The sequence below is a fragment of the Alexandromys fortis genome, unplaced genomic scaffold (assembly GCF_014885135.2).
Source record: "Alexandromys fortis isolate MF-2015 unplaced genomic scaffold, M_Fortis_MF-2015_v1.1 scaffold_1, whole genome shotgun sequence".
In the NCBI taxonomy this organism is placed as follows: domain Eukaryota; kingdom Metazoa; phylum Chordata; class Mammalia; order Rodentia; family Cricetidae; genus Alexandromys; species Alexandromys fortis.
The window spans coordinates 3,016,377-3,031,600 of NW_026067927.1; the positions used below are offsets into that span (position 1 = coordinate 3,016,377).

At 53.6% G+C, this 15,224-nt stretch overlaps 1 protein-coding gene across 4 annotated transcripts in view; it reads left to right on the forward strand.

Annotated features, from left to right (window-relative positions):
- Positions 1-15,224, forward strand: part of Gnao1 (G protein subunit alpha o1) — a 141,604-nt gene that overhangs the window by 118,256 nt on the left and 8,124 nt on the right. For 2 of the 4 annotated variants that reach the window (XM_050144373.1, XM_050144374.1), the window contains exons 5-6: positions 1,895-2,023; positions 2,801-2,930. In XM_050144373.1, coding sequence (XP_050000330.1) covers positions 1,895-2,023; positions 2,801-2,930 — 259 coding nt within the window. Of the gene's footprint in view, positions 1-1,894; positions 2,024-2,800; positions 2,931-6,538; positions 6,693-8,658; positions 15,214-15,224 lie in introns of those variants that run through there. The other 2 variants (XM_050144372.1, XM_050144375.1) reach the window with 2 other exon arrangements.

The following is a 15,224-nucleotide window of genomic DNA, read 5'->3' on the forward strand; positions in this document are numbered from 1 at the left end:
TTTCCTGACCCTTACCTTGAAATATGGAGTTCAGCTCAGCTCACCTTCCTCCTTCCCACACTCTCCCGCCACCCCCAGTTTTCTTTTCGTCTCAGTTTTCATTCTTCCTGTGCTCACTTATATTTTGAGTCCACTCCTTCTGAATCTCACTCTCTGGCTCTCCTTTGCCACCTTCTAATTTTGCCCCATGGAATGGTGTTCTCCTAGTCATGTCTCCTGTACTGCCTCTCTGAGAGAAAGCCAATAGGAAATAGAGAGGGGTGCAGGCAGAAGAACCATGAGTGTTGCTTTGCCTGTCTCATCTTGAGATGGGCTCTCTCTGTGTATCCACGTTTACCTGGAACTTCCTGGAACTTGTTTTATAGAAGACTGGCCTCAGACCTCTCCATCCTTTGCCTCACCCTTTAGAGTATTGTGATTACAGGTACATGCACCACACCTTGCTTTCATAAGTGCTATTTTTGATCCAGAGTTATATTCTTTTAGGAGTTAAACTGTCCCTGATAGGGCTGTGAAATTGTACTCCTCTGGAGAGAGCCATTAACATCCTAAAACCCCAATTAATTACCATACCATCCCCACCCCTACCCTGCTCCATCCATGCCCCTTGTGAATCCCAAGCTCAGAGGGAAAGGGACCAATCAGTTGCTGTACCTCTGCCCTGGTCTTCACTCACTTGCCTACTACAACACTTCTTCACCTTAGTCAGGCCTTCCACATCAGTCAAGAAAATTCCACACAGACTTGCCTACAGGCCAGTCTTATGAAGCCATTTTCTTAACTAAGATTCCCTCTTCCCAGATAAGTCTAGGTTTGTGTCAAGGTGAAAAATCCCAACCAGCATACATGGTTAGGGATGCCTTGGTGAGACTCAGCAAGCACAGAGTGAGACCAGGGCCCAGCTTGTTGTGTTCAGAGGACATTGCCCAGCTGGGGTAGGAATAGTGAGACAAAGGGTTCCCCAGGCCTGGTGTCCAGCAGCGTCAAGGATATTAGCCAGAAAGAAGAGGCCGTTGGTAGTTGTGGAGGAGGAAAGTCAGGCACAGAGGACTGAAAGCAAAACCTTCCAGATAAACTCAGGCCTTCTAGAAGGAACCTGTGGGGTGGGCCCAACACCACTGACCTACTCTGCTCCCTCAGCACCTTCCCTATCTTCCCTTCCATTGAGAGCACTTGGGGAACTCTAATTCCAAAGATCTGGGTTCCAGGAAGGCCCTACCACTGCTCAGCCTTAGTCCCTGCTGACAAGAACATTGAATGGGAAGAGGCTCAGAGACCCTAAACAAGAGGATGTATAGGATGGTAGACAGAGACTCAGAGCACCACAGAGCAATAGGAAGATTCTAGAGCATGGGACTTACCTGTATTGATGGAATACATGTAAAGAATGGAACTGGGGACTGGAGAGATGACTCAGCTGTTAAAAGCACTAGCTGTTCTTCCAGAAGATATGGGTTCAATTCCCAGTACTTACATGGCAGCTCACACCAGTCTGTAACTCCAGTTCCAGAGCATCTGCAACCCTCTTCTGGCCTCTGGTACACAGACATACATTCAGACAAAACACCCATACACATAATATATTTTTAAGAGAATAGATCATACCTGTTGGCCATTATTATTTTCAAATGAAGATATAACAGAACTGTGCTGTGATCCTGGCAGTCTCATTGGCAAGTCTCAGCCCAGGGTAGCTGGGTCTACACACGTTGCTGCTTTGAGTCTGAATTTGAGGACCTTAGAGACTAAGACCCTCAAGTTTTCCTTTGATTGTCCCCACATTGTCTGACTAAGTGCTCCACAGTCAACCTTGCAAAAGCTATGGCAGATGCTGGGTTCCAGAGATAGTGAGCAGGGCCCAGGTTCATGGACTCTTGTATGTTGTCACCCCCAGCTACCTGGACAGCCTGGATCGGATTGGAGCCGCTGACTACCAGCCCACTGAGCAGGACATCCTCCGAACCAGGGTCAAAACCACCGGCATTGTAGAAACCCACTTCACATTCAAGAACCTCCACTTCAGGTGAGGCCTAAGGAGATGGGACCTGCTGACAGGCCCTAGTGCCGGGCCTGGTGATGCGGCAGAGAGATGGGAGAGTGTCCATGCCCTGATCCACCTCATCTGGATAGTCGAGTAGTGTCTTGCCTCGAGGATCTCCCTCATGTGATCAGACAACTAGATAGCAGAAGCCCATCTGAGAACTTGTTTTCTGCCGAGTTTAAAGGCTGAAAACAGCAGGTGCCTTACTTCAGAGGCCCTGGAAGGGGACAGGATGGGTAAGCTTGCATCAGGTGAGGAGACCCAAGCATCACCACAGTCTCAGACCAGAGAGGCTGAGAGGGCAGCTCCCCTCTCGCGTTACAGAGAACCTCCAGAAGTGGGGTTTTCCCAGAGGCAGAACAAACGTAGGATCCAGGGGCTCTGAAGGCCAAAGAACAGGAGGCTGAACTGGACTGCCAGGTTCCTGGAGCCGTACTGGAAGATTTTGTCTCCCAAGAGACATGGGCTCAGGCCTAGTGACCCCTGGGCTGTCTTCCAGGTGTGGTTTCTTGATATCAGGTGAATCTAGAAGAGAGGCCAAAAGGTGGGGCAGGTCTTTGAGTCACTGTATTTGCACAAATTCAGTCCTGGGATAGGTCTCAGGGGTAATGAAAGCTGCCTTCAGGACCCAGGGGTAGCAGTGGCTCATCTGTCAGTCTGTTGGTGCTCAGAATGGGGTACTGCATCCCCACTGCTCAGCATTCTCCTGACTAGATAACAGGTATCCCCGCCCTCATAGCTTCCCTTGACTTTCTACAGGCTGTTTGACGTTGGGGGCCAGCGATCTGAACGCAAGAAGTGGATCCACTGCTTTGAGGATGTCACGGCCATCATCTTCTGTGTCGCACTCAGCGGCTATGACCAGGTGCTCCACGAGGACGAAACCACGGTGAGTGACCTGAAGGGAACGCTGGCCATAGAACAAGCCAACGTTCAGAGTTCTCAGGCCTCACAGATGGCCTCTGGCAGGCATCCTCGCGCGTTCTGTGTTGTCAAGGCAGATGCTAGTCATGCCAGTACAACAGAGGCAGCTGGGGGCTCCCAGTGAAGTTTGTATTCAAATGTGCTGCAGATAACTTATCAACGTCAGGGTCTTGACCAGTAAACACCTTGCTAGTAAACAGTGGAGTCACACGGGGCTGACAGACCAGAAAAAAATTAAGCAAAATCTACAAAGCCAGATAGCAGCCAAGCAAGAGCGTGGGTGCAGCAGGAAAGGCAGCCTTAGCTTCTTCTGACCTTCCTGGGATTCTGGCCAGCTGGATAGCTGTGGGGCTACCTGGCCAAGAGGGGCACCGAGAAACAGGCATACTGGGAGTGACAAGCCTGGGTTCTCTGTGTCATTCTCAGCCTCCAAGACCTGCCACCTGGCTTGAGAGGTTCCTTGTCAGCCTTTCCCTTGGCCTCATCCTGTCTCTGCTGCTCATTGGTATGAGCTAAATTCAGGCAGCACCCTTTCTGGCTGGGTTCCTGTCATCTGAAAAGTGGGGACAGTAATACCACCTGCCTTGTCTAAGGCTGCTGGTCATGGAAGCGTTTTTGCTTAACAGTGCCCGGCCAGTCGGTATATATAGTATTGCCCTGAGCCAGGTACATCTGCTGAGCTTTTCCCATCAGCCCACAAGTCTGTGGGCCTATCCACAAAGCCTGGAAAGGGACCAGGCCTCAAGGATATCCTACTGGGTCATGGGAGACAAGCCCACTTCTGAGAGTGGGGTTCATGGCTGTGGACTCACACTTTGGCATCTGCCTTCCTATCTGGAATAGGAGTGCTTCACCCTGAGCCTTTGGGATCAGCACCAAGGGTCAGAGGAGGGGCCTGTGGTTGTGCTGTCCTTGAACAAGGCCTGTCTTCCTTATGAGTCCAATTTGTTTCCCAGTCCCAGTCCCGTCATTACTGGTGTCTATGGAGGGGTGGATGAGCTCTTGGGCTTTGTGCTGAGAGGGGGTACAGTGCTGGTAGAGGAGGACCCGTCGTCCTGAGTAGTTCACACTGAATGATGAGACTTTTGGCAGATGAAAGCCAACCTGCTGGTAGGAGGGGTGGTCCAGGCTCTTCTTGTGATGGCTGAGGTTCAGAGCTGTCACTCTCAGTGACTGTGGCAGACAGTGGTCTAGTCCCAAGGCCCAGTACGGAGTGGGGAAAACATGGCCTAGACCACTCTTTAACTCCAGACTCTATGACTATCCGAAACCCAGGACAGTCTCCTGTTAGTGCATCCATCAGAATGACTGGCCCAGTACATTCTTCCCCGCTATGGGTGCCTCTGTGTTATGAGAGCCATTGTGCCTGCTCCCTGTGGCCTGTCTGTTCTGCGAGTAGATGCTACATCACACCAGTATTGGAAAAGAATCAAGGAGGTGGAGACTGGATGGTGGGAGATCCTTCACACTGGAGCATGGCCTCTCCTTTGAACCTGCCCTGCCAGAGCAAAGGCCCAGGACCATCAGCTGTGGGGCCAGACCCTCAGTAATCTCCAGAGCACAGCATAGCTGTCCAGTGGGTACCAAGCCCTGTGGCCTCAGGTCTCCAAGTCGGGGTGGCTCCCTACCTGCTTCCCCTTAACTCCTCACCAGCCTTGCTCCTATGCACCTAGACACTTTCCCCCCAGTGTCCTTCCTAACCTTACTGCTCTCTTAGCCTTTCCCTTGCCTCTAGCTCATTCCCCATTTCCCTTGCATTTCCGTGCCTCAAAAGCTGGAGGCAGGAACTCTGAGGTAGGAAAAACAAATGGGCCAAAGTTAGAAATGAGCTCTTCCTAGAGTTCTCTCTCCCCGGGGCTGGCCACCCAACAGCCAAGGGAAAGCACCACACCTCCAGGGAACAGGGGCTGCCTTCCACCTTGCCAGCAGGCCACAGCAGTGCCTCCGAGCTATAGTGACAGTCAAACCATACTATTACTGTGGAACTAGCAGTCGTCGCTGTGTGGGGAACGTGTGTGTGAACTGAACAACTTGGGAGTCAGATGGATTCAGCCCAAGACCTGGCATCACTCCTGCCACCTGTGTGATCGTGCGTAATCACCACACCTTGCTCAGGCATGGGAAGGGGGTGACGGGCTAAGAGCTGAAACAGCGTTCTGCTCCTCTGTCCAGATGTTGTAGCCAGAGGACAGGTGGTAGAGTTTGGATTTCTTCCCTAGAGAGGCAAGATGTAGGCACCAATGACCCAGTCCTTGGTCCTCAGTCTTCCCCTCTAGCCAGCTCTGCACTTCCCTCCCTGGCCTGGGGAGGAAAATTGGGGCTACAGAGACAAAGATGTCTGGAGACAGCTCCTGGAGCTAGGCCAGGAAGGCCCTGCGGCTAGTGGCTGCCCAACACCGGACCAGCCACCCTGCCCGCTGCACCCTGGGACCCCACGGGCTCATCTTGTCCTCGTACCTGCTCTCAGCATCACTCAGCCGGGCCACAGGCTGCCACAACTTCACCACTACTGCCACCATCGCCTGCAAGGCCTTTTCTTACCAAAGCAAGGCCAAAACCATGGGCAGATTCTGAGAGACCCTCCAAGCCCGGCAGGTATGAAGCACTTCCCTCTGATCAAACATGAGCTAAGAGTTGAAAGCAGCAGGTTCTCAGGGCTCCGCTGGGTGACTTTGCTGTGAATACCAGCCCCAGGCCTGTGTTCTATGCTGGCTTCTGAGCTGAGGCCACCCTCTCCACACAGCCTTCCATCCCTCCCAGCTGCAGCGCCTGCCCATCACAAGGCAGCTGAGGCCTGTGTAGGTGCCTCGCATAGCTGCCCTGCACTCCCTGGGTCTGAGACTGATTGGATCAATTTTTCAGGGTTTCTTTTTCCTCCTCTACTGGGTTTTTAGCTTCCTCTCGGTTTCAATCTATTTTGCTGAGTTTCTTCTTGGGGTTCTCCTGGCCCCTCTTCTGAGAAACCAGCCCCAACTCCCAGCTTTCCCAGAGAGAGCTTCCCTCAGCCCAGGCATAGCCCAGTCAACCAACAAAGTCACCCAAACAGCCAAGGCCACAGCAACATCACCCCTGAGACGCTGTCCCCCTGGCATCTGCTTCCAACTCGGGATTAATTCGAGGACCTCAGTCCTCGGTTAATGTTATCCAACGGAATGCGTGCACCCTCCTGACCTCGCTGGCAAAAATGAATGAGACCATGGTAGAGAAGTCTGCATGATCCACAGTTTCGTGTAGACATATTGGATGATGGTTGCACCCCTGCCCTCTATGTGCATGGTGCATGTCCTCTCCAGGGACTGCAGCCTCTGCAGTGACCTCAGTGCCCCGCCCAGGCTAGCTCTCTCTGGAAGGGACAGCACTCCTGATCCACCCCAGCTCCACCCAAACCTGCCTGTGTGTGGAATGAAGCAGGGACATGTCCTGTTTGTTCTTGTGGGCCCTCTGTCTCTGTCCCCAATAATGCATTAAGAGCATTGGTGGCCCATCCCTCTGCTTGTCTTGCTATGTCATAGCCACAGTAGGTCAGGGTGTTGGGTACCACCAGCCCTCACCTGCCTCTCCACTCTGTTGCAGAACCGCATGCATGAATCCCTGAAGCTTTTTGACAGCATTTGCAACAACAAGTGGTTCACAGACACATCCATCATCCTGTTTCTCAACAAGAAGGACATATTTGAGGAGAAGATCACGAAGTCCCCATTGACCATCTGCTTTCCTGAATACACAGGTAGAGCCCTTCGCTTTCCACACAGCCCCTTGCAGCTACGGGCAGCCAAGGAACCAGGTCTCTCTGGGCCTTTACTGTGCTTTAGTGCACCCAGCTCAGCCTGCAGAATCCACCTCAAGGAACTGTACTAGAGCCAGCTATGATAAGAATACCTGGGCAACTGGGTCCTGGAGCCCCGATTCATCTCCATCTCCAGTGTAATAGTAACCACCCTAGGGAACTCCAGGCACATGTCTATAAGCAGAGGGTGCGTGAACATTGGGAACCCACAATGTCAAAAGACAACAAACCTGATCTTCAAGTAAGGTAGCCTAGCGGGATCCAACCCCAACTTAGCCCCTGGAGAGTGGCCTAGGCAGGTCACATAGCCTCTCCAGATTGGCTTCTCTAACCATGAGATATGGGGGCTGTCACAGTGGCTATTTCCCCACTCCCTGTAGGTCTCCTATAAACAGTCTTATAGATGCCCATGGCTATGCAAAGCATGGTACTTGCTCCAAGTCTGTGGTCACTACAGATCTGTTGTTACGTCTATGATCACGATGATAGACAGCCATTCTAACAGCACAAGTGGCCACAAGACTGTCCTAGCCCATTGGCGAGACAGAACCTGACCAGCAGCAGGACCTTGCCTGTGCTGCAGAAAGTGCAGGAACAATAGGCCAACTGTTAGTGTTACAGTGATCTGAGCTAGAGAGCCAGATGTGCAACCTAACCAGGGCTCCCGAGGAGCTTCAAGATTGACAGCCCTGTTGGGTGGGCTGTTGTGAGCCCAGGACAACCCAGTCTTTGTCAGCTGTTCTCGATTCAGCAGGTAGGTCCTGGAGGACACAGAGCAGAAGATACAGATTCTAGCAGCATGGGCCTGTGGGGTCGTGGCCTGAAGTCAGGCAAGCAGCATAGCTTTCTACATCCCACCCTTCCTACTGGTCATTTTGTAGGCAAGAACCCCAAGAGCTTTTAACTGAGGAGAACAGGACTTAGCCCCTCACCATCCAGCCAGATTCTTCTCCAGCTGTGAGATGGCCTGTGATACACCCTTGAGGGCTGGAACTGAGTCAAGGCAGGAGGCCCCTAACTGAGAGGACACTAGACTTACTTCCAGCCCTGGCCTAGCAAACAGCTATGGTCTGTAGATGCTCATGGCCAGGCTGTGGTCTACGCAGTTATGCCTGAGGTGACTGGGCCTCTCCCTTCAGATGTGCCACCCCCAGCTCTGCACTGTGGCTCCAATTCCAGTTCTCTTCATGTTCATCCCTTGGCAAATGGAGAGAGTCAGATCTAGGCTCACCGTGAGAGGTTAGGAGGGGGGGGGGGGGGGGGGGGGTGTCGTGGAGGGTTTCCATGCAGAGTTGAAGTTCTACCTTTCTATCTTTCTCCAAGCCAGTGCTTTCTCCTTGGACTTACCAGGGAACCAGATCAGTTGTGCTACGAGGGAACAGAGGGCAGCATCAAGGAGAAGGGGAGGAGCCCGCAGAGGCTCACAGATGCCAGGCAGAATGCATGATCCTCCTACCTTACCTGCAGTTTCAAGCGGGTTCTGGCCCTCTCTGCAGACTCATGGGCACATAGAGAGGAAATACCTGCTTAGAAGCAGTGCTTTCTGTCCCACCTGCAGCTTGTAGCAAGACAGACTTTGCATCTGGAGTGAGTAGGCCTGTGGGGAGAAAACAGCAGCTTCTCAGGCAGCCCCCACCTCAGTCAGCCAGTCACTGGGATGGCGGAGTCTGTTGCTTCCCCTAGGGAGGTTGCTGCTCTAGGTTCCAACCGTCAGCTGGAGTTGAGCCCTAAAGCTTCCACTCCGTATATAGGCCTGTTGCTTTCTAGTGGTCCTGAGGAGGATTCTGGCACCTGCTCCATGGCCACTGGCCTAAATGACACAATGGCCAGCCCAGGGATTCCGTGCTGAGCGACTCCAGGGTTTCTCCATCAGCTGACTCCCCTCACCGACTGTTTCATCTTGCAGGCCCCAGTGCCTTCACAGAAGCTGTGGCTCACATCCAGGGGCAGTATGAGAGTAAGAATAAATCAGCTCACAAGGAAATCTACACCCATGTCACCTGTGCCACGGACACCAACAACATCCAGTTTGTCTTTGATGCTGTGACGGACGTCATCATCGCCAAAAATCTGCGGGGCTGTGGACTCTACTGAGCCCTGGCCTCCTGCCTAGCCTGCTGCTCACTTCTCCCCTGGATCCAGAGCTCTGCCACCACTAGGATGCTCTGTGCACTGAAGAAAATCCCAGAGGCTGTGCCTGGGGGAGGAGGCGGCATCCTTTGAGCATCCCCACCCTACCCCACTCTGGCTGCATGACACATGGGAACAGGGTTGGGCAGAGGTGTGGAGCACCACACACAAGGCAGGAAATGCTGCCCACCACCTGGGTGTTGCTCGCCGGCCAACCATGTCTCTTAAGTGTTTTACTCCGAGCCTGAGTGAGCAACGCTGCCATCTGGTTCAGAATGGTCATGTCCTGTATCTGTGCCTCCTATTTAAAAGGCCTGTGTCTCTTTTTCCCCTAGGTGATAGGGTGGCTTGCAGGATGGCCCTGTGACAGGTGCTGGCTGATAAGGGGACAGTAGATGCCATCTCTCAGCTTTCCTTAGGGTCTGTTTGGTAGAGGGCAGTTCTGTCGCCAAACACCAACACATAACCAAGCCACTTTTGGGGTGCAAAGACTCAGACGTTGGGGAGGGCTTCCCTCCTCATTCACCTTGGATCTTGGCCCTTCTCTGCCTTGCCCTTAGACTCCCCAGAAAACTCAGCCCTGACTCCCATGAACCTGGGATTATTCCTTAAGACTGGCCAATTACAAAAGAGCCTTGGTGGAGAAACAAGACCTGTGCCCCAGAAGTTAGGGTGGGGAGGAAAGTTGAGGGGGCAGGCAACTCCTTCCTGCACAGGTTGATTTAAGTCCTGAAGGAGCCATCTGCTGGTTCTGCTCATACAGGCTCAGCTGCCCTTTTCTTCAGGTCTCAGCCAGAGTAGGCAAGCTTGGGACTGGAAGCTCTTCAGGCAAGCACAGGAGACTGAGCCCTGAAGCCAACGCCCTGCTTTCCTCCACCTCGGTCAAGAAGGCAGGAAACCCTTGGTATATTCCTGCTCTAGGGGCAGAAAGCAAGCACACCCTGGAGTGTGCGCTTAGGAGGAGTAGAAACCAACTCAGACATATACCCCGCCCCCTAGGGGGAAAGAGCCCTAGGAGCCCAGGGAGGGACTTTACTGCAGAAGTTCCTAAGAAAAGGGGGTGAAATGGTTTTGGCAGCCCTAGCCTTGGCTGACTTCGGACAGTCAGAACATTTTCCTGTCAGCTGCTGCAATGGCCGGTGGTTGAGACAGGCTCGTGTGCTCCTGGCACTGGCTGTACCTAGGGGTGCCAGTGTGTCCACAGAGCAGTGGGGAAAGGTCTAACCTAGAAGGGTCTCTGCCTCCCTCAAGTCCTGTGTTCTCCTGACCTCCACTCTGAACAGTGCTCAGCCCCAGGCCAGGCAGGACCCTGGCTCTCTTTCCCAGTCCCCCTGGCCATGCCAACAGCTCTGGGCTTGTTGGTTCCAACAAGAACATAACTCTGGGTGGTCCAGGGAGACACAGGAACCTTCCCCAGTGCCAAATGCTTGCAGGGGTGATCCTCTAGGAAGCTCACCCCAGTTTGACTGTCTTGCCACTCCCCCTCAACCCACATTGTGTACACCGCCATCATTTGAGAACCTTGTGCCAGACTCCTGGAGCCCACGGTCTCGGTGACCTGATGTGGTGGCTAAGGCCGATTAAGTCATTGGCCCCACTGTGTGTGACCCCCTGTGTCCCCAGACTAACCCCAAGTTTAAAAACACCTGCAATCAAGGGATGTTGGCCAAGCTCCATCTTTTAAGACCACTTCCGGGGAGATAGAAGTCACCATTCCTATGACCACACAGTTCCCACTTCCCTCAGATCATTTCAGTGCAGTAGCTCCCGGCTCCTATGTGTGTCTTGCACTGCTCTCGGCCCTCCCGCTCTGGCCATCCCAGAGAGCGCGGTCTTAGGCTGTCTACTGTAGGCCCTCAAGAACACGGTCTGCAGGGGAGTGTCCACCTCTCATCTGTGTCATCACCAGCCGTTCTACCATGGGGGAGTGGTATGTGGATATTAGATGAGGCGTGGCTCCGTCGTGGCTCTGGGTGTGGGGGAAGCGTTGTAAGTGGCCAGACCAGGGCAATGTCTCTTGTCTGTAGTGGCCATGTCAGTGATCATCCTACAGTCTCTGAATGCTCACTCAGCAGGCCAGGAGCCAGTTCCCAGGAAGAGTGCCTTCACCACATTCGTGGGACCATGCCTCTTGCCCGTGGGCCAGTCCTGTGCCTGTATCCGTGACCATTCCAAGAATCTTGCCTTTAAACATGGGTAGAGGTCCCCCAAGTCTTTGGTCTGAGTTGTGGAGGGTACTGTATTGAACTCTGATTTGGGGGTGAAGATAGACTCCTCCCAGTCTAAGCCACTTCCCAGTAGCTCTAGCCTTCAGCCCCCCATGATCCCTTCTGTAGAGTCCCTAGATCCTGGTGCCCTGTCCTTTTGGATCCTCTTGGACCAGGCAAAAGACCTTCGTTATTTTGGCCTCCTACTGTTGGGAACTGAAGGCATCTGACCTGTGTGGACTGCACTGGTTATCACTGAGAGTCCTCAACCCCAGAACCTGGCTATCTACAGGCTCCTGCAGAGAGGGCTGACAATGCTTCACCCCAGCCCTTACCTTCTTCAGAAAGTACTGTTGTAACTGGTATACCCATGGTACCCCCACACTACATGCTACAGCCGGTACTCTGAGGGCAGGGTTCTCTCTCTTCCTGACCCCCCTCCCCTTCTCCATCCGACCCAGCCTCTTGACAAGGAGACCTACCACACACAGGAGAGACTCATGAAGCCTCCAGATCTTGCCCCCCTCCTGGCCCAGTCATAGCCTGCCACCCTCTTCTGAGGATTCTGAGGTACGGCGAATCTTCTAGCTGCCACCACTTCTCTCTGAGCCTCCTGGTAAGCATCAGAGGCAGCCCCACAGCTCTTGGTGGAGATCCAGACTGACTACTGGAGGCAAGCACCTTCCAGGCTGTTGATCCTGTCAGGCTACAAGCTAGAGAAAGAAAGGCCCAGCATCCCAAAGAACAGGACCCAGGGTGTAAGCAGGCCTCCCCCACACCCCGCCCCTCAGGAGGAAGAGCCTTATCCACACCTGCTTAGAGAGTGGGGTTGGCCTTAGAGACCATGCCAGATGATGGCCATGTCAAGGAGGGAGCGGGTGGAAGGAAAGCAGAAGCAATGGCCTTTATCCCCAGTCCTGAGCCCTCTAGTGGGAGCAGGCTACCCAGGCACGAAAGGCCACCAGCAGATACACTGCTCTTCCCAGCGGCTCTCTGCCCACTCCCCACTCCCCTTTAGCTTCTTGCACCAGCCACAGCTGCCTGCCCTGCGTGGGCAGCAGCCCTCCACTTCCCAGTCTTCTTCCTGACTCCTGACTTGACCCATGTGGCCTATGCACACCTTCTAGTCCCAGGCCACAGGCCGGGTACCCTCTTTTCCCCTTAGCAGAGCCTTAGGTGCAGTGGCCCCACCTCCTGACCCATTGCCATCACCTACCCTCATTAACTGTCATTTTGTAAGAAGAATGACTTGCTGATTTAATAAATACCTAGTTACTGTAATAATTTATTGGCTGCCACAATGTATTTATTAGTCACCCACCATTAATAAAAAGTGCCAGCTCTTTCTAGCACGAGTGTGATGTGTTGTGTCAGTGCCGAGGAGCTTCTGCCAGATAAACCTACGCGACTGGTTCTCCTGTCCTCCCCAGTGTCGGGACTGCAGGCAGTCTAGCAGAGTAGGCACAGCACTGCTGGGAGCAGGATTCGGGCCACTGGCCACCCTGCTCACTCCAGGCTTGCTGTGAGGCAGGGGCGGATCCGTCCTGTGCTGAGCTGCTTCCCACGGCCCTAGCACCCTAGCACCTGGTGTCTCAAGATCCCTAGGGCCAAGGCGCAAGATCTGGTGCTGGGTGCTGGTCGTTGTGACATGGCTTCCTTCTGTTCTCAGCTCTGCTGCCACCTGGGCAGGTAGAGGACTGGGAGGAATTGAGCCTCAGGAAGGCTCCAGTGGCTCCGTGCGAAAGCGATGGCAGGCAGGTGGCTGTTGGCCATCTGTGATCCCTGACTTCTCTTTTCTCAATTTTGGCGATGTCTGCTCTGAATGTACCTGGCGTCTATTTCCTCCTGTGAGTACAGGCTGTTGTGCTCCAGGCATGTTGGTCATGGGGTCCTGAGGGGTGGCTGTCAGGCTGAGCATGAAGAGGGTCTCAGTACCGGCGCTCCCCCAGGAGCTTCCCTGCTCACTGCCCTCCCGGAGTTCTGTCCAGCCCTACTGCATGCCCCATCCCTCAGAGTTCTGTGTGTGTCCATTGACGCCAGAATCTCGGCTAATTCGTGCTGCTCCCCAGGACCTCAGACCTTGCTAACGCACAAGGTACCACTGACCTAAAAGTGGACTGCAGTGTGGGGGTAGGGACTGTGTGGGGCCGAGATTCAGAAGGTGGGAATCCAGGAACCTTGGTGAATTGTTCTTGAGTCTTCCAAACCTAGGCATATCGACCCTTGAGGAGTCCTTCAGCCCTGTCCATAGCAAGTGGCACCCAACATTAGCTTGAACAACTCTGGTGACCCCTCTGTGATTTCTCTCTGGTCCTTAGCATCCCAAATGTCTGTACTGTGTCCACCACCACCTGGAGACCCAGTAACTTTTGGGACAATGTGCAATGGTTGAGGTTTTGCATTGGCAGCTATAGGCCTTGGTGCCCCTGTAGGATGTTTTCCTCTTGAAGTCTTGGCGTCTCAGAGCTTCCCTGCTGTCGTATCGGTTGCAGGTGTCACGATGCTAGGTTCTGAATACAGGTGCGCATGGCACAGCTCTCTGAGCAGAGTCCACCAAGGTGGCACGTGAGTCCTGTGCAGAGGACAGGGAGGCTTTATGGGAGAATAAGAATGGAGGTCACTGGCTTTGCTTAGCAGAATCAAAGGACAGTAATTGGCTGCAGATACAAGGGGGCACTATGTTTTTTCTGTTGTCCAGGGGATGTGGGAAGCAGCTGAGAACTCGGGCTGTGAACCCCACATTACTGTCGGCCCTAAGAACAGAGTTCACAGGCTGGGAGAGATGACGGAAGACAGGGCTGACCCTAAGGCAAGGAGCCAGCCCTGATGACTTCTTGAAAGGCCAGATTACCACACTAACTGGAAAAACGGCCCAAGAAGCTCTGGGTGGGGCTCAGGGCCCAGTGCCTGTCTGCTCTGGTTTACTTTTGCTTTCTTGCAGAGCAGGGGATGGAACCCAGAACCTCCAGCATGCTAGGCAAGCACTCTGCCTACTGAGCCACATCTCCCAACACTGCCCTCTGCTCTTCAGGGTCACAGCTACTCGCCCCCTACAGGTTGATGAGCTGAGGGACCTTAGGCAGATAGAGTGCTGAGCACAAGGTGGGGCTCAGGACCAGCAGTTGTCACTCTGCCATCTTAGCTCCTGCTCAGAGGGGAAGGCAGAATGGCCACGAGGCCTGCAGGTAACCCAGCTCCTGCTCGTTTGCCCCAGGTCCATGAGCCTCAGCAATGTCCAGCACCATCCACACTCGTTCTGCCCTTCTGTTTACTTGCCAGAGAGCTAGTGCGGATTTCTCAGAGCTTGAGTTCAGACTCAGGTAACGAGCTTTCCAAAACTAGAACAGACTACCTGGGACACTAGGAGAAGTGCCTCTCTCCACACCTCTCTGCAGAGAGGTTCACTAACAGAGCAACAGGCTCCCTATAACGAGAAACAGGTGAATGTGCTTGGCTTCTAAAGTAAAACAATTGGCCTTTACCTGGAGTGAAAGGTCATTCTCACGAAAGTCGGGCTTTATTCTGGGTGTCCGTCACATTCAGCCACTTACAAGTTTCTGTGTACAAGATAGTAATTCCTCTCGCCATGCCTCAGACCTTGTAGGCCAGGTTTAGCCCCATCCCTGAAAATGGCCTCACACACTCCTTGAGTGGCCACCCTCAAGGATGCTAGTAGCAGTCACCCCATCTTCCTGGCGTGTACCCTCCCACCTGTCAACCCATGAAAGAGGCCTGACTGGACAGAAGAAAAGGGGGAGGGGCAGATAAAGTCAAAGCCCAGGTCCCTGACTCCTGTCCCGCACTGTGCTCACACACATTCTAGGGAGACAAGCACACAGCTTGGGGCTCTGCCATTCTGATCCTGGGTCTCCTAACCTCAGCCTCATCCAGGGAGCCACAGCCGGCTCCCAGACCAGTCTCCCACTGGCCCAGAATGGTGGGTGCTTGGCGTGTTAGCATCAGATGCATTCCCAACTACAGGCTTTATCCATTGACCTCACGGAGGAGCCTGGAGCCCAGGGCCTCCTGGGTGCTGAACGACCCAGTCTCTCTTTACACCTAACTCTCTTCTTCTCTTCCCTGTCTCTGTGTGTCTCTCTCTGTCTCACTCTCTCCCCTCCCCACCGGGGCTGCA